The sequence below is a fragment of the Vitis vinifera genome, chromosome 19 (assembly GCF_030704535.1).
Source record: "Vitis vinifera cultivar Pinot Noir 40024 chromosome 19, ASM3070453v1".
Classification (NCBI taxonomy): domain Eukaryota; kingdom Viridiplantae; phylum Streptophyta; class Magnoliopsida; order Vitales; family Vitaceae; genus Vitis; species Vitis vinifera.
Window position 1 is genome coordinate 25,325,440 of NC_081823.1, and position 26,121 is coordinate 25,351,560.

At 33.4% G+C, this 26,121-nt stretch overlaps 4 protein-coding genes across 15 annotated transcripts; all 4 read right to left on the reverse strand.

Annotated features, from left to right (window-relative positions):
* Nucleotides 1–2,610: 2,610 nt before the first annotated feature.
* LOC100247839 (amino acid transporter AVT1I) lies at nucleotides 2,611–4,943 on the reverse strand. 4 transcript variants are annotated; one of them, XM_010646554.3, is made up of 6 exons: nucleotides 4,698–4,943; nucleotides 4,376–4,464; nucleotides 4,097–4,248; nucleotides 3,974–4,015; nucleotides 3,399–3,850; nucleotides 2,611–3,197 (listed from the first exon to the last, which is right to left on the reverse strand). In XM_010646554.3, exons 3-6 carry the CDS (start codon nucleotides 4,188–4,190, stop codon nucleotides 2,685–2,687), a joined length of 1,101 nt encoding a protein of 366 aa, XP_010644856.1. In that variant the 5' UTR covers nucleotides 4,191–4,248; nucleotides 4,376–4,464; nucleotides 4,698–4,943; the 3' UTR covers nucleotides 2,611–2,684. The 4 variants fall into 4 exon arrangements, with proteins under 4 accessions (XP_010644856.1, XP_010644855.1, XP_010644859.1 ...); XM_010646553.3 differs by having other exon boundaries at nucleotides 3,399–4,015; XM_010646557.3 differs by lacking the exons at nucleotides 3,974–4,015; nucleotides 4,097–4,248.
* A 4,744-nt stretch (nucleotides 4,944–9,687) lies between these two features.
* LOC100853528 (amino acid transporter AVT1I-like) lies at nucleotides 9,688–10,878 on the reverse strand. Its single transcript, XM_019217068.2, has 3 exons — nucleotides 10,508–10,878; nucleotides 10,086–10,175; nucleotides 9,688–10,030 (listed from the first exon to the last, which is right to left on the reverse strand). The coding sequence occupies exons 1-3, from the start codon at nucleotides 10,876–10,878 to the stop codon at nucleotides 9,688–9,690; spliced, it is 804 nt and encodes a 267-aa protein (XP_019072613.2).
* Nucleotides 10,879–14,119: 3,241 nt separating this feature from the next.
* On the reverse strand, nucleotides 14,120–16,478 carry LOC100252952 (amino acid transporter AVT1I). 7 transcript variants are annotated; one of them, XM_010646550.3, is made up of 5 exons: nucleotides 16,209–16,478; nucleotides 15,887–15,975; nucleotides 15,483–15,524; nucleotides 14,908–15,359; nucleotides 14,120–14,706 (listed from the first exon to the last, which is right to left on the reverse strand). In XM_010646550.3, the coding sequence occupies exons 4-5, from the start codon at nucleotides 15,322–15,324 to the stop codon at nucleotides 14,194–14,196; spliced, it is 930 nt and encodes a 309-aa protein (XP_010644852.1). In that variant the 5' UTR covers nucleotides 15,325–15,359; nucleotides 15,483–15,524; nucleotides 15,887–15,975; nucleotides 16,209–16,478; the 3' UTR covers nucleotides 14,120–14,193. The 7 variants fall into 7 exon arrangements, with proteins under 7 accessions (XP_010644852.1, XP_010644848.1, XP_019072498.1 ...); XM_010646546.3 differs by adding an exon at nucleotides 15,608–15,759 and having other exon boundaries at nucleotides 14,908–15,524; XM_019216953.2 differs by having other exon boundaries at nucleotides 15,608–15,975.
* Nucleotides 16,479–22,296: 5,818 nt separating this feature from the next.
* On the reverse strand, nucleotides 22,297–25,801 carry LOC100258085 (vacuolar amino acid transporter 1-like). 3 transcript variants are annotated; one of them, XM_010646544.3, is made up of 6 exons: nucleotides 25,492–25,801; nucleotides 24,279–24,375; nucleotides 23,985–24,051; nucleotides 23,697–23,865; nucleotides 23,007–23,614; nucleotides 22,297–22,872 (listed from the first exon to the last, which is right to left on the reverse strand). In XM_010646544.3, exons 4-6 carry the CDS (start codon nucleotides 23,791–23,793, stop codon nucleotides 22,357–22,359), a joined length of 1,221 nt encoding a protein of 406 aa, XP_010644846.1. In that variant the 5' UTR covers nucleotides 23,794–23,865; nucleotides 23,985–24,051; nucleotides 24,279–24,375; nucleotides 25,492–25,801; the 3' UTR covers nucleotides 22,297–22,356. The 3 variants fall into 3 exon arrangements, with proteins under 3 accessions (XP_010644846.1, XP_010644847.1, XP_002265140.1); XM_010646545.3 differs by lacking the exon at nucleotides 24,279–24,375; XM_002265104.4 differs by having other exon boundaries at nucleotides 23,985–24,375.
* Between the last annotated feature and the right edge of the window lie 320 nt (nucleotides 25,802–26,121).

A 26,121-nucleotide genomic window follows, 5' to 3' on the forward strand; every position in this document is an offset into this window, starting at 1 on the left:
TAAAATGGTTTATATAAACTTATATAAGATACAAAAATTTTAAAGACTTATATTAAAAAAATAATGGTTTTAAAAACTATTTGAAACAAGAATTTAAGACTGTTTTCTGTTTTTGAAAACAAAAAACAACAAGAAATGTATCGAAATGGGTACTCAATAGAATCCAAGGACTAATTAAGAAAATGGCATGATGATCTCTAAGCAACAAGAACGGCAGTAGGAACTACGAAGGCAATCCACATTTAACAGTACTAATTCTTTTGCATGAAAACCAACGCCATTGAATGCCACTGGCACAAAAAATGGAGACAAGGCAAAAAAACAAAGGGAAAAAAAAATTCTGGTGGCAGACATATGGGACAGTATACCAAGGTTAGTTGAGAACATCAAGGGCAAAATTGTTAGTGTAATAAATGACTGGCTTCCATCTACTGTTAAATCCCAGAGGTTGATGTTGCAAGTTGTCATCAAAAGCCCTATTGCACCAAGTTCCATTTGGAAAATTCATAATAATCATGACTATGATTTTTCCTTTCTTTATTATCAAATGCATGTCTTGCAATATCAAAGTAACTTAAGTACTATTTGGATCAACTTCAAAGAATTTCAAAGCATTTTTTTAGGCCTAACAAAAACAATTTTATACTTAGTTAATTTAGTTCAAAGAGCTTATAACTTAACAAATAACTTAATATGAAAATTATAAAATATTAAGATCTGTTTAGCAATTGTTTTCAAGAACAATTTTTTGTTGTCCATAATAAAAAGTCAAGAAAACATGTTTGATAATTAAAAATTATTTTCTATTTTCTATTTTTAAGAATAGAAAATAGTGTTTTTAGACAATATCTTTTAATTGTTTTCCATTATTTTCACTTATTTTTTAAAGATTATATAAAAAAATAATTATACAAACATGTAAAATGATTAAAAATAAAACACCCAATATAAAAATTATTAAAAACAAGGTTAAAAACATTTTAGATTTCCAGATAAACTTTTGTTTTACAAAATATCAAAGAACAATTTACAAAACTATTCATAAAAATTGTTTTTCAAAACTATTTTAAAAAACAATTATTTAACAGACTCTTGGTTATTGTAGAAGCTCTATTTTGAATTGTATAAGAAATTATTTTATATTTAATAAAAATTTTACTATCAATATCATCTTTTAAACATTGTAACTTTAGCTTTAACTTCAACTTTGAGACAAAACAAAAAAATAAGAAGCTACCGAGACATTATCATATTGATGATAAGCTGCTTCCATACATGGTTTTTGTAGAACTTCCCATGGAAAAGCTCATGCAATAACTAATTCCCGTGAAATTAAAACATGTGAAATAATTGTGTTTATAAACTGATCAAAGAAATGAGGAAGAATGGAAAGAGTAGAGGAAGCAATTTTTCTGAGTTTAGCATAGCATACCTGCAAAGTTTGTTGAAATCCAAGGGATTTAGAGGAAAAATTAAGGTGGGATTATCCTCTCTATAAACAATGGCCTTTTGATGAAATGGTTGCTCTATTTTCTTTGATTACAAAGTGTATAAAATATATACATGTGAGGGAGGTCATGAAGCAAAAAAATTAAGCCACACTGCTTCGAGCCAATAGCAATAAATATGAAGAAGTGGGCATGATCCAGAAATTGTGGAAAGTCCTTGATTGATTATGAACATGTGATGGAATCGATGGTTGATTCCTCAATTTTTTTTCATTATATTAAGGCCATCTTTTACTAGTACTTTTCAACATGCATGTTGGTCATTAGAAGTGGCTTTTTAAATATAAAAGAGACACCTTCTTTTATATTCATTATTAATCTTATCATCATTTAAAATGCATGGTTCATCTGGATATTAAGTTCTTGGGACACATATTACCAAGCTATCTTATCATCTCCCTCAACATTTTCAGCTGCCTTGCATGCTATCTGCCATTCTTAATTTCCAGTCTAGCTAATGGTGCGTGAGTTCCTTTCTGATTCCATTAAGAGGGGTAGTTCAAGGTCAAGCCAAAAATGAGAATATCATCTGTCAGAGAATTAAAAAAAAAAAAGAAAAAAGAATATTGGTATAAAGAGCAGTGTGAGGAAGGGCATATGGAAATATAGGACTTGTCATCTACAATCTTTTGGGTCAACTGATTGCTAACCTATCAAATTTTTTGTTCTATTTTCTGTATGGGGTTTATTCTTTTTATTTGTTGATCTCACTTGCAAGAGGACCATGTCAAAATTGAGGTGGTATATGGAGCTGCATAAGACCATTCTAGGCTATACGCTCAGCACTCTTGTTTTTTTAAGCCTCCATTTGAGAAATATTTTCGAAATAATTCCAAAAAATAGTTTTTGAGTAGGGTTTTTAAAAATCATTCTTCAATTTTTTGTACAATTGAAAATGAATAAAAACAATTAAAAGATTTTCTTTAAAAATATTATGTTTTTTATTTTGAAGAGCAGAAAAAAATGTTTTCTGTTTCACAAACGTGTTTTCTGGCTTTTTTTAAAAAATAAAAAATTGTTTTCGAAATCGGTTTACTAAAACTCCATTTTGCAGACCCAAAACTCCATTTTGCAGCATGAATAGGAGATGATAAAGGAGATATGATGAAAGGACAATATGCATATATCAAGTACTCTAGTTCGCGAATTAGAGTGTCTTCAAGCACTGATCAAGCATTATCTTACAAGTTCAGAAATAGATGAATAAGTCCCTAAAACCCCAGCAAATGTTCCAAATAGAATTATCCCCCCAATGCCTATCTGCTCACAGTTCCAACCCCAATTGAGATCAGAAATCTTCAAGTAACACAAGCATGGGAGCAGAAAAGAACCCGAAACGACAAAAATTGATCCAACAATTGCCATCAGGGACTCGTAATAGGGAAAATAATATGCCACAATAGCTGTGCTAAACAGCAATGCTACTCTTATAAATAATCTAACAGCTCTCTTATTCTTGTAATTTTCTGAAATCCCGCCTTCAATGGCAGTTGCAATTGGGGTTAATACCAATGCATATCTGGCGATTGGAATAACTAAAGTCGTATAAATTGTGATTCTTGCACTAACTTTACTTGTTGGTAGATTCAAAGTTATTTCTGATTCAACCCTGTCTCCATACATTAGATATCCTACTATGGCCATTGACATGTAGGTGAGTGTTGCAAGAACAAAACTGAATAGTAAGACCTGCAAATCCATGAATGAAACAGCAAAGAAGTAGTTAGTTTTAGAAGCCGGTTTTGAAAAATGAACACACTAAGACCTTCCAATCAAAGTTGATTATTTGTTATGATGGAGATCAATCCATGGAGTATTTATTAAGAAAATTGCAGATAGTCTCTGGCCAACAAGAGAGAAAGTAATGTGAATAATGTTGTAATTTTCTACCTTACTGAACTGGTAGCGGTCTCGCATTGATACATATATTGGAGGGATGACTGGATGTCCACCAAAGGAAACAATATACAAGCTAACTGTAATAGGTAGGCGGTCCACATTTAACAGTATCGATCCCTTCGCATGAAAGCCAACACCATTGAATGCACCGACACAAAAAATGGAGACAAGGATGACAAGGCATGAATAAAATCCAGTGGCAGAGATATAGGAGAGAATGCTCAAGTCGGTTAAAAATATTGTTGGCAAGATTATTAGGAATGTGATTATAGCAAATGACTGTCTTCCATCTACTGTTAATTCCCCAAGGTTGATCATGAATTCTGGAAATAGCTTACGCAAGCTGTCAACCTCCTGTATCAAAAGCCCGACAGCAACAAGATATATTTCCAAATTCATAATGATCATGACTGTGATTCTTCCTTTTGTACCAAATGCATGCCCTGCAATATCAAGGTAGCTAGTAATAGACGGATGATCAGCGGCTTCCATGCATCGTTTTAGTAAAATTCCAGTGTAAAAGGTCATAATTGCAACTAAGGAAAACAGCATCAAACTCAACCAACCTCCAGTTGAGAGGGCATAAGGGACTGTTAGATAACTCATTCCTGTGAAATGAAAATGTGCAAACAATCATGTGTCCATAAACCAAAAGAAAGAATAGAGATAGCCATTTTTTCTGAGTTTACCAAGGAATGTATTTATGCCATTGAAGCAAGCATTAATGAAACTTGATGATCCAGTGGTTCGTGCCAGTGGGATCCTTAGCTCATTGTTTGCCATTGTTTTGTATTCAGTTTAGTATCTGTATCTTCACTTCTTATGAACTCTCCATAAATAACTTCTCTCATGCAAGTAAAAGAGGGAGATAAGGGGAAAATATGAATGAATACACAGCACAAGAAGCTGCAATATGGACCATCAGAAAAGAAGAGGAAAAAAAAGACCAGATTGGCTTAACTTCTTACCTTGAAGGAAGGAGCATTAGTAAACATCTTTGTCTAATTTTCTATGAAAATCAACCAGCTGTTGCTGTACCTCTTGAAGATGGGATTACCTGCAAAGCATGTTGAAATCCAAAAGATTTTGAGGACAAATTAAAGTGGGTTTCTCCTAAAACCTATCATTGATAAATGGATTTATACATATTCAACATTACAACTGATATATACCAGCTAGCTGTAAGTTTAAAATGCATGGTTCACAAAATCTAATCAACTCCACCGTTAGAATTGAGTGCATATCCTCACACAGTGAATCCACAAGAGTTAATCATCAAGGCATACTTACCTAGTAAGATAAAAGGGCAGTCTCAACATGCTTACAATAAGCTATAAACCGGAGTAGCATCAGCAGAAGAACAAGAAGATGTGCACTCGACCGAAGATTTTGTGGCGCTTTGAGAAGGACAACACAGAGGTCATGCGTAAAATACTGAAAAACTTGTTTTTCCCTTGCAAGTCCATTATGAGAGATGTTCCCAATGTTCAGAAATCATGGTATATGGTTTGTTACAGAAACCTCTGAAATTTTGGACTCAAATTAAAGAAGAAATTGTAAAAAGAGAAGGCAGATCCATGTATATATAAAAACATTGAATTGATGTTTGAGTATCGTACTCAAGGACTGCTGAATACTAAATGCTTCTTATCATTTTCTCCTAATCTGGTACATAGAAATAAATTGGGAGAATTACCCAAAAGGTGAGTTAGAAAAAATAGCTCATACATGATGATAAGTATAGGTTGATAAATGATGTGGCCCTCATACATGATGATAAGTACAGGTTGATAGGCAATCAAAATAACTCATACATGATGATAAGTACAGGTTGATAAATGATGTGGGCCTCATACATGATGATAAGTACAGGTTGATAGGCAATCAATGGTATATTTTTCAGCTTGAAAAAATTATTGTCACTTTTGAACAATTGACTGTTTAAAAATTTGCTATTTTTTTTTCAAAAAAATTGAGATTTTTTAAAGAACCTTACAAAAAAAATAATTTTTAATATCTCATAAATAAAAACTATATCTTGAAGTTATTATATCGTTTTATATATAAAACATACAATTAAAAACTTTGTTATCATAATATAATGAATAATTATTTTTTACGAGCACTCATCAATTGAATAATATATAAATATTCAATTGACTAACACACACCTATTAAATGAAATAACTCACAATTATTCATTGAGTAATATAGCACGTGAAAAAATTAAATAAAAATAAATTAAATTATGTTGTAATATATTGTAATGATAGTGTATTTATATTATAAGTATAATACATTTATGTTGTACCTATGTTTTATTATAAAAGTAATAATTCTAAAAAAATTTATTCATACCCTGTTGGTATTAACACATCATATTAATATATTAACAACATTTATTTAGTGTTTTGAAATTATTTAATAATTTTTGTATATATATATAAACTACGTGAATTCAAATTAGTATTTCATTTTATTTCAGAAATTATTTATGATATAGGTATGTTGTAAAATATGGTATGATCATACAAAATTACCATTTTTATAAAAAATTTCATAAATTTCTTAATTAAGTTTTATTGTAATGTATTGTAATGTAAGTGTATTTATAATATTGTAATTATAACATATTTTTGTTGTGTCTATATTTTATAATAAAAGTAATAATATTGAGGATCACCTTTTATACCTTATTAATATTCAACATATCAAATAGATTAACATCATCCACTCGATGCATTAAGAAAAAAAAATTATATGAAAATTAAAAAAAAAAAATTATATAAATTTTTTAAAATTATTTTATTATAAAAATAAAAAATGATTAAACATTCTCTATCATTTTCTTATTCTTTTTAGAGAATCTAAATGAAAAATTAAACATTTTATCTTTCTTAAATTTAATACAAAAACATAATTTATCAATTTAAAATTATATATATATATATATATATGTGTGTGTGTGTGTGTGTGTGTGTGTGAAAATCATCATTTTTATTATATAATTATAAAACTTATTTTTTTCTTCATAAAATTAAAAATTAGAATAAAAATAAAAAAGGTAAAAAAACAATAAATGATATTTTGAAAATATTTTTTAAAAGTGTTTTTGTTTTAAATAGTAAATTTAAATAACAAATTATATATAATTGTAAGGGTTAAACCCAAAATTTTGATTTAAAATTTAAATATCAATAATTACAATAAATGTATTGACAAATCAAGTGAAGTGCTTTAAATGCTTTGAATTTTAAAAGTTTTAGTTAAAGTGTAGTTTTGGTATATTAAGCCTATTAAAGTACTCCCCAAGAATTATTAAAAGATGTCACCCTTTCTAATAATTGTTCTACCTAACCCACCCTTTTGGGTAATTCTCCCAAATAAATTTGGGTAGGAGGACAATTTAAATATCAATAATTACAATAAATGTATTGACAAATCAAGTGAAGTGCTTTAAATGCTTTGAATTTTAAAAGTTTTAGTTAAAGTGCAGTTTTGGTATATTAAACCTATTAAAGTCCTCCCCAAGAATTATTAAAAGATGTCACCCTTTCTAATAATTGTTCTACCTAGCCCACCCTTTTGGGTAATTCTCCCAAATAAATTTGGGTAGGAGGACCACTGACATTTTTTTATCAATGGAGTAATTCTGGTATAATTTCATTCTGACAACTTATGAGGTTAGTAATTCAAAACATGTTAAGTATTAGTTTGATATGCATTATTGAATTATTTCCCAGTATTTAATCTTTTGAGACAAGTTATCATAGTTTGGTTCCTAGCTAAGACCTCTTTGTCTGGCTATAATTAACTTATTTGTTGATGTCATTAGTTTCATACACTATTTTGTTATGAGACTTCTCTATAATTATCACTTCATTAAACTAAAAATACCAAGAGGTTGGTCAATTAATTTCCAGCATGCATATAAAGGAAAGGAAAAGGAAATGATGGGAAAAAAAATGAAAATAGAAGAAGTGATTTAGGAGGAATGATTGCCTTGTTTTAGACTAGCTACCATTGCATACATGGGATACCTCATCACAATTTGTGCAATGCTTGAAATGAGCTAGAGCAGAAAATAGAATGTAAACAAATACAGTTGAATAGTCCAGCTTCATTTGTCCATAGCTTGCCTCTAACCCCAAACATTTATATATGCTTGCAAAGTTTTTGGTCGAAAATTTTCATAAATTCATTGAATCATTGTACATGTTTTATACAATCAATTGTACAACAAAATAAATTGAAATGAACCAAAGCCAATTCTCCAAAAAGGAGATATAGTATTGACATATTCTACAAGGAAATTATATGAATAGTGTATAACTAGGATTATGGTCAGAAGGTTCAACAAAAGATTGTTGATGAGATTCTTCTTTCCTAGTATGCCCTCATGAGATGGCGGATCCATTAGATACATCAATCTTGAACCATAAAGATGAAAAATGTTGCTTAGCTAACGACTTTGTAAAGACATCAACTGGTTGATTGTGTGAGAAAACATAAGAAATAGTTAGCATATCATGACAACAATTTTGTCCCTAACAAAATGATAGTTAAAGGAAACATGTTTCATTTGGAAATAGAAGATTGAGAATCAATCCATGTTAATTTGGCAGCAATGGAAGCATTGGCCCAATACTCAATTTCCATGGAAGACCGAGCCACTGTTCTTTGCTTTTTAGAACACCTAGAAATTGTAGCACCAAGACAACTAACACAAGCCGATATTGATGTAAAGTCATCCCGATTTCCTACCCAAGCAACATTGGAGTAGACAATAATAGTGAGAGGATGATAACAGCAGAGCGCAAGACCATAATGAATGTGTGCTAGAGATATCGAAGAAGTCTTTTGGCAATTGTTTAATGGGAATGTGTGGGAGAATGCATGTATTGAGCGACTTATTGACAAAATAAGTCACATCCAAACACATCAATGATAAATATTCCATGGCACTTACAATGCTTTAATAGAAAGTAACATCAACAAAAGGCTTACTTTTGTGATAACTTTTGTGATGATGGAACAACCTCCATGCCTAAGAAGAAGTGATCGCTAAGGTCATTGTTAGAGAATTTAAAGGCAAGAGTCTGAATGAATTCTCAAATAACAGTATCAGAGTTTCCCGTGACAATCAAATCATTTACATGTACAAAAAAGTATATTGTAATGCCACTGAAATTATGTAGAAACAATAAGGTATTAATTTACAATTGGTGAAACCAAAGGAAACGACGAAATCTTTGAACTCATTGTACCATGCTTGTGGAGCTTAGTTGAGGCCATAAAAGGGTTTTATGTAGCGTGGCATATATTAGTAGGCCTGGTGTCATCAATGAAGTTTGAGTGGTTGTGACAAGTTGGTGAATGAATAGATAGTTCAAAAAGGCATTGCTAACATCTATTGATGAATTTGTAACCACCAATTGAGAGCAACAGTTAGAAGTAGGTGAATGGTTGTAGGTTTAACCACCAGGTTGAATGTGTCATGGTTGTTTGTGCCTACAGACCCACTTGCATCCCTGTGATGTTTTGTCAAAGATGGAACTAATTCTCATGTACGATTTGTAATGATGGCATTGATTTCATTAGTTGTGGCTTCTCTCCACTTAAAGTTTGACTAGTACAGGGAGATTCAAAGATTGTGTAGGCAACGGGTGTTTAGTAGCATGATACAAGTGCTTAGGTTAAAATTTTGGTTTTATAAACGAGTGATCATTTGGTGGGTATGGGTAGGTTAAAGATAGGGAAGGCAACGGGACGGGTTTTTTCGGGTACCCGTCCCTAATGGGATGTGATTTAAATTTAATAAACGGGTTTGGGATGAGTATGAGATTTTTTTTAAACCTGAGGCGGGTTCAGGTATTGTCCCATCCCGTCCTGTCCCGTCTCGTTTACATATAAAATTAAATTTAATTTAAATTTTAAAATTAATTTAATTTAAAATTTTATTTTACTATTTTTAATATATAGATAATAATAAAAAAATTTTAATAAAATAAGTTATAAAAAATATAATAATTTTATTATTTATAAAATATATTTATTTTAATATAATTAAAAAATTTAAAAGTAAATTTTTTTAAAAAAAATTAAATTAAAAAAAGCTAAACGAGGTGGGGCGGGCTATTTGAACTTGGGTCATATCATGCATAAGAACTCTAGTTTAGTGGCTACAGCTTGAATCAAAGCTACAAACACTAAGTTCAAAACTTCAAAGTTATGACTTCTCCTTCTCAAGACAAAAGCTGTACTCTTTCCCTCTCAAGCATTATGTTAGAAGTTCAGAAATAGATGAATAAGTCCCCAAAACCCCAGCCAAAATTCCAAATACAATTATCCCAACAATGCCCATCTGCTCACAGTTCCAATTCCAATTGAGATCAGAAATCTTCAAGTAGCACAAGCATGGGAGCAGAAAAGAAGCCGAAGCAACAAAAACTGACCCAACAATGGCCATCAAGGACTCGTAATATGGGAAGACATAGGCCACAATAACAGTACTGATCAGCAATGCTACTCTTATGAGCAATCTCACCGGTTTCTGATTCTTGTACTTTTCTGATAGTCCACCTTCAATGGCAGTTGCAATTGGGGCTACCAACAAGGAATATCTAGTAACTGGAATAAGTAAAGTTGTTTATATTGCAACTCTTCCACTAACTTTACTCGTTGGTAATTTCTGATTCAACACCATCTCCATACATAAGATAGCCCAATATCGCTATTGTCATGTAGTTGAGAGTTGCCAGAACAAAACTAAACATCAAGACAGATCAATAAACACAAAAGACCAACAGTTTTAGATGTCTATTCTTAAGACCTTGCTGTATAAGTTGACTGTAAACCAAGAAAAAGCAGGCAGCAACTGCCTCTATGTATCAGTTTCAGGCTTTCGACAATGTCAATTGCAAATAATATTTTTAAGCAGTTTATATAACTGTTTCTATGGAGATTACTACACAGACTAAATAAGAAAATCGATCACATGACGATCTCTAGGCAACCACGGAGAAATAGTTTTTTCATAAGGTGTAAGTAAAATGAATGATGTTAAAGTTTCAGCCTTACTGAACTGGCAGGAATCTCACATAGACATGTATATTGAAGGGATGACTGGGTGTCCACCAAATGAAACAATATATAAGCCAACTGCTGTAGGAAGAGTATCGAGATTTAACAGAACACTTCCTTTTGCATGAAAACCAACACCGTCGAATGCACCAACACAAAAGATGGAGACGACAATGACAAGGCAAGAGAATACTCCAGTGGCCGAGATATAGGAGAGCATACTCAAGTCAGTTAACAACATTGATGGTGAAAGTAATAGTCCTGTGATTATAACGAATGACTGTTTTCCATCTAGTGTCAATGCCCCAAGTTTAATCATGAACTCTGGAAAAAGCTTTTGTAAGTTGTCACATTCTAATATCAAAAACCCTGTTGCAATAAGGTACATCTCTGCATTCATCATAAACATGACTATCATTCTTCCTTTCATACCAAATGCACGCTCTGCAATATCATAATAACTTCAAATAGATTGATCAACTTCCATACAACGCACTATTAAAAGCCCGGTGTAAAAGGTCATAGCTGCAATTGAGAAGAAGAGCACCAAACTCAACCAACCTCCACTTGAGAGGGCATAAGGGATTGTTAGAAAACCAATTCCTGTGAATGTCAAAACAAGCAACAAAAACCCTTATCTATTACTCATGAAGGAATAGAAGAAACAGGAAAAAATGGAGAAAGAAGTGACCATGTCCCTAAGCTTACGCAGGAATGAGTTTGTGCCATTAAAACTAGCTTTCATGAAACTTGATGAGCCAGGAGTTCGAATCAGAGGGATCCTTAGCTCGTTAATCCCCATTGTCTTCTTTTGATTTAATATTGCATTTAATCAACAGATTCCCATCTCCACTTCTATGAACTGTCTCTGCATGGATAACTAAATATATGGATGCATGGACAAGAAATTAGGACAGAAGTGGAAAATATGAATGAATGGTCAGAAGCAACGGGATTGTCTTTACTTCTTACCTTGAAAGAAGCCGGATAGACATTTATCTTTTCTCTAAATTGCTATGAAAATTGACCTGGTGCTGCACCTGGTGAACATTTCGATTATCTGCACCTCATTTTCCCACAAGCTTTCCCGAACTAAACATAGCTTAAGACAAACATACAACCATTTTCCTCAGCACTCCTTTATTTCCTTGAGCACTTGTTGACTTAAGTCAATGGGATCCTCAGCACATTCTTTGCTACTATTCCATAGTTGATTTAGTAGCACACTTAACTGTATCGTTTGTATCTTCATGTCTAACTACACCGTTTGTATCCTCGTGTCTACTTGATGGATACCATACACATGCATGGACAAGAGAGAGAGACATAAGCAGAAAATACAAATGAATGGGAAGCCCAGGAAGTTGTTGTATGTACCATATAAAAGGAAAAACAGAAGGAAGGAGATGTGGTTGGGTAAATTCTATATTTGAATTAGTAGCACACTTAACTATATAGTTTGTATCTTCGTGTCTACTTGATGGATACTTAATTTACACATGCATGTACAAGAGAGAGAGATAAGCGGAAAATACAAATGAGTGGGAAGCACAAGAAGTGTCAAATGCACCGTATAATGGAAAAGAAATATATAAAAAGAGAGGGGAGTGGGTGGAGCTGGGGCTGGGGGATTTGCTTGATTTCTTACGTATGAAGAAACTGGCATCTTTCCCTAGATTGCTGTGAGATCAGATATTACTTACCTGCAAAGCATGTGAATCCAAAAGATTTTGAGGAAAAATGACAGTGGGGTTCTTCTAAAGTGACTTTTCACATTATTTGGAGTTCAATATAGAGAATGGAGACACACCGAGATTCAACATCATAAATATACGTACCTGTACCTAGCTTTTGACAGTGGAATACAAGAATCAAAATACATGGCTGATGAGAACCTAAGGAGCTGTAGAGTCTGTAACTTGGGTGGCAGTCCAGTAGCTAGTCTTACAAATTGAAGCAAAAGACTACTGAAGCTTATTACCTATAATGATGAGAAGACAGCCTCTACATCATTGTAAGTATTGAAGCATCAGCAGCAGAAGAAGATCAAAGAAGATCGATATACACTTATACTGAAGCTTTCGAGGCATGGAAAAACAAAAATAACATAAAAAAACAATTAAATCTAGCTTATCATCTACCTTTCAACCTTTTCAACTGCTTTCCAAATGTCATCTACGATTCTTAATCACTTGAAGTAGTGAATCATAGACAAACAATGGGTAGATGATTCTTACAAAAATCAATTTTGTAAGAAGCTACCGAGACATTATCATATTGATGATAAGCTGCTTCCATACATGGTTTTTGTAGAACTTCCCATGGAAAAGCTCATGCAATAACTAATTCCCGTGAAATTAAAACATGTGAAATAATTGTGTTTATAAACTGATCAAAGAAATGAGGAAGAATGGAAAGAGTAGAGGAAGCAATTTTTCTGAGTTTAGCATAGCATACCTGCAAAGTTTGTTGAAATCCAAGGGATTTAGAGGAAAAATTAAGGTAGGATTATCCTCTCTATAAACAATGGCCTTTTGATGAAATGGTTGCTCTATTTTCTTTGATTACAAAGTGTATAAAATATATACATGTGAGGGAGGTCATGAAGCAAAAAAATTAAGCCACACTGCTTCGAGCCAATAGCAAAAAATATGAAGAAGTGGGCATGATCCAGAAATTGTGGAAAGTCCTTAATTGATTATGAACATGTGATGGAATCGATGGTTGATTCCTCAATTTTTTTTCATTATATTAAGGCCATCTTTTACTAGTACTTTTCAACATGCATGTTGGTCATTAGAAGTGGCTTTTTAAATATAAAAGAGACACCTTCTTTTATATTCATTATTAATCTTATCATCATTTAAAATGCATGGTTCATCTGGATATTAAGTTCTTGGGACACATATTACCAAGCTATCTTATCATCTCCCTCAACATTTTCAGCTGCCTTGCATGCTATCTGCCATTCTTAATTTCCAGTCTAGCTAATGGTGCGTGAGTTCCTTTCTGATTCCATTAAGAGGGGTAGTTCAAGGTCAAGCCAAAAATGAGAATATCATCTGTCAGAGAATTAAAAAAAAAAAAAAAAGAAAAAAAAAAAAGAAGAATATTGGTATAAAGAGCAGTGTGAGGAAGGGCAGATGGAAATATAGGACTTGTCATCTACAATCTTTTGGGTCAACTGATTGTTAACCTATCAAATTTTTTGTTCTATTTTCTGTATGGGGTTTATTCCTTTTATTTGTTGATCTCACTTGCAAGAGGACCATGTCAAAATTGAGGTGGTATATGGAGCTGCATAAGACCATTCTAGGCTATACGCTCAGCACTCTTGTTTTTTTAAGCCTCCGTTTGAGAAATATTTTCGAAATAATTCCAAAAAATAGTTTTTGAGTAGGGTTTTTAAATATCATTCTTCCATTTTTTGTACAATTGAAAATGAATAAAAAAAACTAAAAGATTTTCTCTAAAAATATTATATTTTTTGTTTTTAAGAGTAGAAAAAAATGTTTTCTGTTTGACAAACGTGTTTTCTGATTATTTTTTTTTTAAATAAAAAATTGTTTTCGAAATAAGTTTACTAGAACTCCATTTTGCAGCATGAATAGGGGATGATAAAGGAGATATGATGAAAGGACAATATGCATATATCAAGTACTCTAGTTTGCGAATTAGAGTGTCTTCAAGCACTGATCAAGCATTATCTTACAAGTTCAGAAATAGATGAATAAGTCCCTAAAACCCCAGCAAATGTTCCAAATAGAATTATCCCCCTAATGCCTATCTGCTCACAGTTCCAACCCCAATTGAGATCAGAAATCTTCAAGTAACACAAGCATGGGAGCAGAAAAGAACCCGAAACGACAAAAATTGATCCAACAATTGCCATCAGGGACTCGTAATAGGGAAAATAATATGCCACAATAGCTGTGCTAAACAGCAATGCTACTCTTATAAATAATCTAACAGCTCTCTTATTCTTGTAATTTTCTGAAATCCCGCCTTCAATGGCAGTTGCAATTGGGGTTAATACCAATGCATATCTGGCGATTGGAATAACTAAAGTCGTATAAATTGCGATTCTTGCACTAACTTTACTTGTTGGTAGATTCAAAGTTATTTCTGATTCAACCCTGTCTCCATACATTAGATATCCTACTATGGCCATTGACATGTAGGTGAGTGTTGCAAGAACAAAACTGAATAGTAAGACCTGCAAATCCATGAATGAAACAGCAAAGAAGTAGTTAGTTTTAGAAGCCGGTTTTGAAAAATGAACACACTAAGACCTTCCAATCAAAGTTGATTATTTGTTATGATGGAGATCAATCCATGGAGTATTTATTAAGAAAATTGCAGATAGTCTCTGGCCAACAAGAGAGAAAGTAATGTGAATAATGTTGTAATTTTCTACCTTACTGAACTGGTAGCGGTCTCGCATTGATACATATATTGGAGGGATGACTGGATGTCCACCAAAGGAAACAATATACAAGCTAACTGTAATAGGTAGGCGGTCCACATTTAACAGTATCGATCCCTTCGCATGAAAGCCAACACCATTGAATGCACCGACACAAAAAATGGAGACAAGGATGACAAGGCATGAAAAAAATCCAGTGGCAGAGATATAGGAGAGAATGCTCAAGTCGGTTAAAAATATTGTTGGCAAGATTATTAGGAATGTGATTATAGCAAATGACTGTCTTCCATCTACTGTTAATTCCCCAAGGTTGATCATGAATTCTGGAAATAGCTTACGCAAGTTGTCAACCTCCAGTATCAAAAGCCCGACAGCAACAAGATACATTTCCAAATTCATAATGATCATGACTGTGATTCTTCCTTTTGTACCAAATGCATGCCCTGCAATATCAAGGTAGCTAGTAATAGATGGATGATCAGCGGCTTCCATGCATCGTTTTAGTAAAATTCCAGTGTAAAAGGTCATAATTGCAACTAAGGAAAACGGCATCAAACTCAACCAACCTCCAGTTGAGAGGGCATAAGGGACTGTTAGATAACTAATTCCTGTGAAATGAAAATGTGCAAACAATTATGTGTCCATAAACCAAAAGAAAGAATAGAGATAGCAATTTTTTTTCTGAGTTTACCAAGGAATGCATTTATGCCATTGAAGCAAGCATTAATGAAACTTGATGATCCAGTGGTTCGTGCCAGTGGGATCCTTAGCTCATTGTTTGCCATTGTTTTCTATTCAGTTTAGTATCTGTATCTTCACTTCTTATGAACTCTCCATAAATAACTTCTCTCATGCAAGTAAAAGAGGGAGATAAGGGGAAAATATAAATGAATACACAGCACAAGAAGCTGCTATACGGACCATCAGAAAAGAAGAGGAAAAAAAAAACCAGATTGGCTTAACTTCTTACCTTGAAGGAAGGAGCATTAGTAAACATCTTTGTCTAATTTTCTATGAAAATCAACCAGCTGTTGCTGTACCTCTTGAAGATGGGATTACCTGCAAAGCATGTTGAAATGCAAAAGATTTTGAGGACAAATTAAAGTGGGTTTCTCCTAAAACCTATCATTGATAAATGGATTTAGACATATTCAACATTATAACTGATATATACCAGCTAGATGTAAGTTTAAAATGCATGGTTCACAAAATCTAATCAACTCCACTGTTAGAATTGAGTGAATATCCTCACACAGTGAATCCACAAGAGTTAATCATCAAGGCATACTTACCTAGTAAGATAAAAGGGCAGTCTCAACATGCTTACAATAAGCTATAAACCCGAGTAGCGTCAGCAGAAGAAGAAGAAGATGTGCACTCGACCGAAGATTTTTGTGGCGCTTTGAGAAGGACAACGCAGAGGTCATGAGTAAAATACTGAAAAACTTGTTTTTCCCTTGCAAGTCCATTATGAGAGATGTTCCCATTGTTCAGAAATCATGGTATATGGTTTGTTACAGAAACCTCTGAAATTTTGGACTCAAATTAAAGAAGAAATTGTAAAAAGAGAAGGCAGATCCATGTATATATAAAAACATTGAATTGATGTTTGAGTATCGTACTCAAGGACTGCTGAATACTAAATGCTTCTTATCATTTTCTCCTACTCTGGTACATGGAAATAAATTTGGGTAGGAGGACCACTGACATTTTTTATCAATGGAGTAACTCTGTCATAATTTCATTCTGACAACTTATGAGGTTAGTAATTCAAAACATGTTAAGTATTAGTTTGATATGCATTATTGAATTATTTCCCAATATTTATTCTTTTGAGACAAGTTATCATAGTTTGGTTCCTAGCTAAGACCTCTTTGTCTGGCTATAATTAACTTATTTGTTGATGTCATTAGTTTCATACACTATTTTGTTATGAGACTTCTCTATAATTATCACTTCATTAAACTAAAAATACCAAGAGGTTGGTCAATTAATTTCCAGCATGCATATAAAGGAAAGGAAAAGGACATGATGGAAAAAAAACAAAAAAATGAAAATGAAAATAGAAGAAGTGATTTAGGAGGAATTATTGCCTTGTTTTAGACTAGCTACCATTGCATACATAGGATACCTCATCACAATTTGTGCAATGCTTGAAATGAGATAAAGCAGAAAATAGAATGTAAACAAATACAGTTGACAGTCCAGCTTCATTTGTCCATAGCTTGCCTTGTCATAGTTGGTTTATATATGCTTGCAAGGTTTTTGGTCGAAATTTTTCACATATTCATTGAATCATTGTACATGTTTTATACAATCAATTGTACAACAAAATAAATTGAAATGAACCAAAGTCAATTCTCCAAAAAGGAGATTCAACAAAAGATTGTTGATGAGATTCTTCTTTCCTAGTATGCCCTCATGAGATGGTGGATCCATTAGATACATCAATCTTGAACCATAAAGATGAAAAATGTTGCTTAGATAACGACTTTGTAAAGACATCAACTGGTTGATTGTGTGAGAAAACATAGGAAACAGTTAGCATGTCATGACAACAATTTTGTCCCTAACAAAATGATAGTTAAAGGAAACATGTTTCATTTGGAAATAGAAGATTGAGAATCAATCCATGTTAATTTGGCAGCAATGGAAGCAATGGCCCAATATTCAGTTTCCATGGAAGACCGAGCCACTGTTCTTTGCTTTTTAGAACACCTAGAAATTGTAGCACCAAGACAACTAACACAAGCCGATATTGATGTAAAGTCATCCCGATTTCCTACCCAAGCAACATTGGAGTAGACAATAATTGTGAGAGGATGATAACAGCAGAGTGTAAGACCATAATGAATGTGTGCTAGAGATATCGAAGAAGTCTTTTGGCAATTGTTTAATGGGAATGTGTGGGAGAATGCATGTATTGAGCGTGCTTATTGACAAAATAAGTCACATCCAAACACATCAATGATAAATATTCCATGGCACTTACAATGCTTTAATACAAAGTAGCATCAACAAAAGGCTTACTTTTATGATAACTTTTGTGATGATGGAACAACCTCAATGCCTAAGAAGGAGTGATCGCTAAGGTCATTGTTAGAGAATTTAAAGGCAAGAGCCTGAATGAATTCTCAAATAACAGTATCAGAGTTTCCCATGACAATAAAGTCATTTACATGCACAAGAAAGTATATTGTAATGCCACTGAAATTATGTAGAAATTTACAATTGGTGAAGCCAAAGGAAATGACAAAATCTTTGAACTCATTGTACCATGCCTGTGGGACATAGTTGAGGCCATAAAGGGTTTTATGTAGTGTGGCATATATTAGTGGGCCTGGTGTCATCAATGAAGTTTGAGTGGTTGTGACAAGTAGGTGAATGAATACGACCATTCAAAAATGCATTGCTAACATCTATTGATGAATTTGTAACCACCGACTGAGAGCAACAGTTAGAAGTAGGTGAATGGTTGTAGGTTTAACCACCAGGTTGAATGTGTCATGTTGTTTATGCCTAGCCTTTTGGTGGAAGCTCTTAGCAACTAGTTTGTGCCTATAGACCCACTTGCATCCCTGTGATGTTTTGTCAAAGACTATGAGGAACCAATTCTCATGTACGATTTGTAATAATGGCATTGATTTCATTAGTTATGGCTTCTCTCCACTTAAAGTTTGACTAGTACAGGGAGATTCAAAGATTGTGTAGGCAATGGGTGTTTACTAGCATGATACAAGTGCTTGGGCTCAAATTTTGGTTTTATAAACGAGTGATCATTTATATTTCTATCAATATCATATGAGGATAGCTTCCTGAGGTAAAAGGTCGTGAGGATGAGTTAGTAGAAGAGGAAGAAAATGAAGAATTATTTTGGAGAGTTCATCAACAATGACACAATCCATAAGAAATATATGATCAATTTATGATCTCATCCGTAAGTCAAAGTCATTGTTAATTTTAGCATAAGTTTAATATTTTCTCAAAATTGAGAGATAACACAATGATGCGGCTTGATGAAATCATAACAATTTGATAGTCTTATGTCATGATTCACCATAAATTATGTCTAATGTGTAACTATATACACTAATGCACTCTTTATAAGAAACTTATCCTAATGGTCAAGACTTGTTATCCTTTCAATTAAGAAATATTGCACTATAGCTTCTAATGGATTACCTAAGCCCACAAACTGACTATGAACAAGTCACCCACTTGTAAGGAACTTATGACTTGAATCTTTCATATAACTTCTAATACACTCAAGTCATGTACAATGGAACAGATGCAAGTTAGAGTGCTTATAAAATATATTGCATAGAAATAAAATAGATAAAAGTAAACTAGAATTTTATTAATATATAATAAAATCCAAAAGTTTATGACACTATAGCATGCTTTTAAGAGTTTTATCCTAACATTCACACCTATGAGTGCTTGTTTGGTTACCAATGCAATATCACACCAGCTTGGAAATTCATATACATTATTCTTGCTCTAACCTCAAGCGAGAAATGCCCTCATAATGATATCCTTCACAATAAAATAAAGAAAAATTCAATAGAAGTTTTATTAAAATGACAAATTTGAGAAACTAAAACTTAATTAATTATATTGAATAGAAGGATCACACAAGAGATTTGAGGGCAAAAATGAAGTAGTAGAAATAAAAAGGTGCAGGAGTCAATGCGTAAGAAATATTAAGTCTTGTACCACCACTAATGACAATGTCATCAAGCCTTTCATTAGGTTGGTGTAAGAAGAGGTTATTCAGGTCCTATGTTACATGGTGGGATCTTTTTGAGTCCATGATCTAATTTGAGGAAGGATGGGAGTTAGTGATGACATGGTTGGTAGACAGAGAGCCATATTGTGGCATTTCCTTTGCCAAGTAGCATTGGTGAGTTGAATGATCATGTTTCTCACAAAATTAACATATGATGTTGTAATTATTTTCATTTTGATCAGTGTTGTTACAACCACTTTTCTACCCATTGTTTTGGAAATATTAGTTGTAATTGTTTGAGTTGTTGGCACCTTTCTTTGCTTGTTGTTGCATATTTTTGTTCTTGTTGAGACGTGTGCTATTGACGATAAAGGAGGATTTGTTAGAACAGTTGTCTTCTCTTTTATGGAAGGACCCATCTTCAATGAGTTTTTCATAGAGTTCCTCAAAGGAGATTATAGAGTCCCTTGCATGAATTATTGTTAAGATCTCCTTGAATTCGATGATTGGCATTAAAGGTATGAATAACAAGGTTATCATTAAGGACTGGAGCATCAATAAGGGTCAACTCATCTGCAAGACTTCTAATATTCATGAGGTAATCTAAAACAAAGTCAATTGTGAGATAATAAGGTAATTTTTTCTTTCAATCCCATTACTTGAGAGTAGCTTTTGTTGGCTTAAAGATTCTTAGTCAATTCTATGCCTCACAAGATGACTTGGAAGGAGTCATAAGCAATGTGACTTGTTCTGACAATGATGCAAGTGATGCATCCATTGCAACCGACTTGAGTTGGAAACTTCTTTGTCTCCTTTTCTAATTATACTTGGACTACAGGTATTGGTTTCGTTGATGAACCTGAGGAGATCATAGTCAAATAGTATAGAATCAAATTGAACCAACCATGAAGAGTAGTTTGTAAGAGTGAATTTCATTGGTATTTAGGTGGAGATGTTTATAACAAAAAAGGTTGTTTGAGGATAGAATGTTGGTTATTCTATCGGGAGAGCTTTGGGTTGATTTGAAGCTACCCATTGTGGTTGAGAACATGAAGAAGACAACGAAGGAGGAAAGAGAAAGAGGAGATAGCTAGGATCAATTGTACGCTCTTGGAACATTCAAAGATCTGATTCCATGATAAATGTAGGCAAAGTTTTTGGTGGAAAATTTTCATGTATTCATTGGATCATTGTACATGCTTTATGCAATTGTTTTAATAGCAATAAATGGACATTATCAAAAGTATTCAATTCTCCATAAAGGAGATACAATATTGACATATTGTACAAGGAAACCATATGAATAGTCTAGCTAGGATTGTGGGGAAATATTAGGAGGTTTGATAAAAGATTGTTAATGAGATTCTTCTTTCTGAATACGTACTATAATTTTCGGGTGGTAGCTTATTTTCTAGTCGTTTATTATAAGTGCGTTTAATAGTATTTATACTTAAAGTATTTTTAGTGAAATTGTTTTCTCTGCAAGTGTTTTTATAAAAATCACATATCGAGTATTTTTCTAAAAACCACAACAAATTATTTTTTAAAATTTTTAAAATATTTCCTAAATTTTTGTCAAATACTTGATTTTTTCTTTTAAAAACATTTTTTAAGTTAAAAGTGCTTCCTACAATGCCCAAAAGACTCTACATTACATATAAAGTGGTTACCACATTAAATCTCTAGTGGTCCTTAGTGATTGAAATGGCTCTTAAAGAAACAGGAGGCAATTCAACCACGACAGGATATTGATGTATGCAGTTGTTAGAGTGAAATGAAGCCTTCCCAAAGTCTAACTATTAATGATCGCTCATTTTTTCGATCCCACATCAACATCGTTCTTCTCATTTAATGTCAAAATTCTTAATTTCAGTAGTGGTCCTGGGAGATGGACAAAAGCCCAGCCCAGGTATCAATCATGATAATCAAGCCCAATCGACATATCAATTGTGATGGTTTTGCCTTTCCCTCATGGGATTCGTCCTCTTAAAGCTATGAAAGGAACACCCCAAACCACAAAACCACAAGTCTGAAATCTATGGTCTCGACCACTGGACCAAATATGCTATCATGGTCATAAATATTATAAATTAATTAAAATAAAATTATTATAAATAAATTAATTTTAATTATGTTATTATATCTTTTTGTGTAATAATTAAATACTGGATAAATATAAATTTATAAATAAAATCATCAATAATTTTAAATAAAAATACTTATGTACTTTTCATCCATATGTACAAATTCAATGCATTATCATTTTAGTTTTACCGTGTTTTTAAATTCGGTATATTATCAGTTTGTATATATATATATATATCAGTTTGTATATATATATATATATATCAGTTTTTTTTCTTAAAACAACTTCAATTTATATATTATTACTTTTTTATCCTTATTTTTGAGTTTTACCCGTCATTTTATGAGTTTTGATCAATTTATGTCAGCTTTTTTTGTCAAAATTTTAGTTGATGCATTCGTAAAAATCTATTAATATAACCTTATGAAAACCAATATGTTCTTCCTTGTTCATGATTAGAAACCTAAGAGCTTTCCACATTCTGAATGCTTCAGCAATGGCACATTAAGGCCATACATAGACGCTGATATCTTAAATGAAGTTAAAACACAAAAAGGTTTCGGCATTCATCTTCAAAGTATTAGCAGTACTTAAACTAACAGTCCGTTTTGAGAAACAATATTGATCATGTTACAAGATCATAAACAGATGAATAAGTCCCTAAAACCCCAGCAAGAGTTCCAAATACAAGTATCCCCACAATCCCCATCTGCTCACAGTTCCAACCCCATCTCAAATCAGAATTAATCCTCAAGTAGCACAGGCAAGGGAGCAGAAAAGAAGCCGAAACAACAAAAATTGATCCAACAATGGCCATTAGGGACTCATAATATGGGAATACATAGGCCACGATAACAGTACTAATCAGCAATCCTACTCTTATGAGTAATCTAACAGTTCTCTGATTCTTGTAGTTTTCTGAAAGCCCGCCTTCAATGGCAGTCGCTACTGGGGTTACCATCAATGCGTATCGGGTAATTGGAATAAGTAAAGTGGTGTATATTGCAACCTCTGCGCAGACTTTACTGGTTGGCAGGCTCAAAGTTATTTGTGATTCTACGCTGTCCCCATACATAAGGTAGCCCACCATGGCCATTGCTAGGTAGGTGAAAGTCGTTAGGACAAAACTAAACAACAAAACCTGCAAATCAATCAACAAAGTAACCCAAATAAAACTATAGTTGAGTAGGATCATGTGATTTATTTCTTGATCATTTCTGTAGTACTAACAATCATGCAATGATCGAACAATTTTGATCGTTTGCAGTTGTTTACCTTACTGAACTGGTAGGTGTTCCGCATTGAAGTGTATATGGAAGGGATAACGGGATGTCCCGCGAAGCAGACGATATACAAGCTAACACCAGTAGGAAGGCTCTTGACATTCAGAAGTGTTCCTTTTTCATGAAACCCCACGCCGTTGAATAGACCCACGCAGAAAATGGAGACGAGGATGATAAGGCAAGAAAACACACCGGTGGCCGAGACATAGGACAGTATGCTCAAATCAGTTAGCAACATTGATGGGAAAATGACGAGGGCAGTGATCAAAACGAACGACTGTCTTCCATCCGCAGTCAATTCCCCGAGCTTGATCATGAACTTTGGAAATAGCTTATGTAAGTTGTCCCCTTCCAGTATCAAAAGCCCTATTGCAACAAGGTAGAGCTCAGAGTTCATGATGATCATCACTATGATCCTCCCCTTCATCCCAAAGGCTCGCTCTGCTATATCAAGGTAGCTTCTAATGGATGGATCAGCCTCCATACACCGCTTTAGTAAAATCCCGGTGTAGAAGGTCATAATGGCGATCAAGAAGAAGAGGATCAAGCTCAGCCACCCCCCACTTGAGAGAGCATAAGGAACAGTCAGAAGCCCAATTCCTGAGGGATTCAAACAAGCGAATATGATACATGTTTAGATGAAGTGCTCAAGCAACAAGGGAAGTAGTAACTTCAATTTCACCTAGGAATGCATTTGTGCCATTGAAGCAAGCCTTCAAGAAGCTCGATGACCCAGTCGTTGGGGTCTGCAGAGGGATCCTTAGCTCGTTGTTTGCCATTATTCTCTTTTGATTCAATAACTACCAAGACTTCCCATGTCTCCACTGCTAGTTATGAACTCTGCAGGGTAACTATATCCATGGACAAAAAGCAAGAAAAAATCAGAAATATGGAGGAGTACTTGTTGTACAAACCCAAAACAAAAATATATAAAAATAAATAAAAAAGATATGGGAATGCCTTTTCTTACCTTGAAAGATGGATGGGGTACATGAAAATTGATCATTCTTTGAATTGCCATGACCAACAACCTTGTGCTGCAATTATGAAGATCCCCATTACTCATGGGTTTCTATAAACATGGGGATTGAAGAAACACCATCCTCCTATAATAACCTTTGGCAGATCTCAAGATAAATAAAACATTGAATTTTCTGATCCTCTTTGACTGATTCACTTGTCATATATAAAAAGTGTTCATCTCAACAGAAAAATGACAATGATGTAGGTTCCAAGTTATGGATTCACGTGAATGAGACCCCACCTCATCAGCTAGCAATAATATATCCTGCTCTCAAACTGTGACGTTGAGGGGTCCCGCATGTATCCTAGCTTTATGCTGTCTATGAAGTAACAGCCATCTGGAGTGGCAACAAAAGGGTCAAGATCAGATTCTGATGGCTAGGATAAAGGCCTAGGACCCACCTTAATAATTGCAACCATTACTTTGTTTTCGTGTACACACTTTCCTCTCCAAATACAAGGCAAAAAAAAAAATTGTTTAAATGAAGGGCTCTCCTTTTTTCTTCTTCATACTTGCCAACTTCCATACATATCAAGAAGAGAACTATCAGGGCAAATCCTAAGTGGAAGGAAATTAACAAAAGTTGAACTGTTACAAACTTATACTAGAGGCCATCTACTCCAAGTGTACTAAGCCTTTCACTGTACCATGTATATTGTGAAAAGATCATCAGCTTAAAGCTACTCTACTTTTTCTCTTTTGCACATCAATTACTTTTCTGCATGGAAAATGAAAGCAAAAGGGCAAAACATGTCCCTTGACACTTTCCATACCAAACAATCCATGGTCAGCATTTTTGTCTGTTTTACTGGCAACTTTTATGCACTGCACCTCATTTACCATCATTTACCATTTTTGTATTTCTCAAAAACTAGCTAGCTAGGTTCTGTTTGACAGCCTTTAATAGGTAGGAATAAACTTCTTTTTGAGAACCCAAATATAAAAGTTTCTTTTTTTTTTTTTTGCTCGAGATACTGTACACTTATGAAATAGTACAAAATTTTCCAACTTATTCTCCTTATTTTTAGATTATTTTTCAAAACACTCTACAAAAAATATGTGAAAAATCCTTAAACTTATTCAAACAAACCACTCTATGTTTAGAATGAATTTTCAAAAGCTAGTTCCAGTCTACAACTTGCCAAATATTAAAAAACTGTTGTTTGTTCTAAAAACAAAAACCTTTTTAGAAAATAGGCCCCCTAAAGGATCTACAAGATGAATAGGGCAAAGATCAGGGAGATCAATCAAAAAGGATCAGACAGTGAGATCTATTAACATAGTGCTCAATCTAAACAACCTTGTTCACAAAAAAATAAATAAATAAAATGGGTCTAGTTTTTTCATGAGTTTTACAGCAGTATGTATTCAAATTTCCATGGAATGTTTTTAACAGTGAGAAACCTAAGAATGAACCCACAAGAAGGGAGAAAAACCAAGCTTTGAAGCTTACCTATCTACAAATATAGGAGAGCAGCCTCAGAAGAAGAAGAAGAAGAATATGCTTGGACTAAAGCTTTTGATTGAGGTTTAATTTGGAAAAGAAGGGCAAAGAGATTCTCAAGGTGAACCAAAGCAGCAGCAGGAGAAGAAGAAGAAGAAGAAGAAGAATATGCTTGTACTAAAGCTTTTGATTGAGGTTTAATTTGGAAGAGAAGGGCAAAGAGATTCTTGAGGTGAACCAAAGCAGCAGTAGGAGAAGAAGAAGAAGCAGAAAGAATAACTAAATAGGTAGTTGATCATGAGCCCTACCCTTCATTCAATTCATCTGTTTCCCATGCAAATATATATGATATAAGTTTGAACTAAGTCAAACATTGCCAAGCTTATCGATCATCATTGACTACCATTCCACATCTCAACTACCATTCTCTCCAACAATCACATGTGCTAAATCAACACAAAAACCGATAAAAATTTCGAATGTACATGACAAAAATAATTGGGATCTTGTACTATCTTGAGGATCCAAAGAAAATTGAAGTACGAAAAATATGTAGAAAAGAGACGTATGTATTAATCAACTATCCATGGAATCATTGTAAAGGTTTAAGGTAGGGTTATTGAATTTTTTTTATTTTTT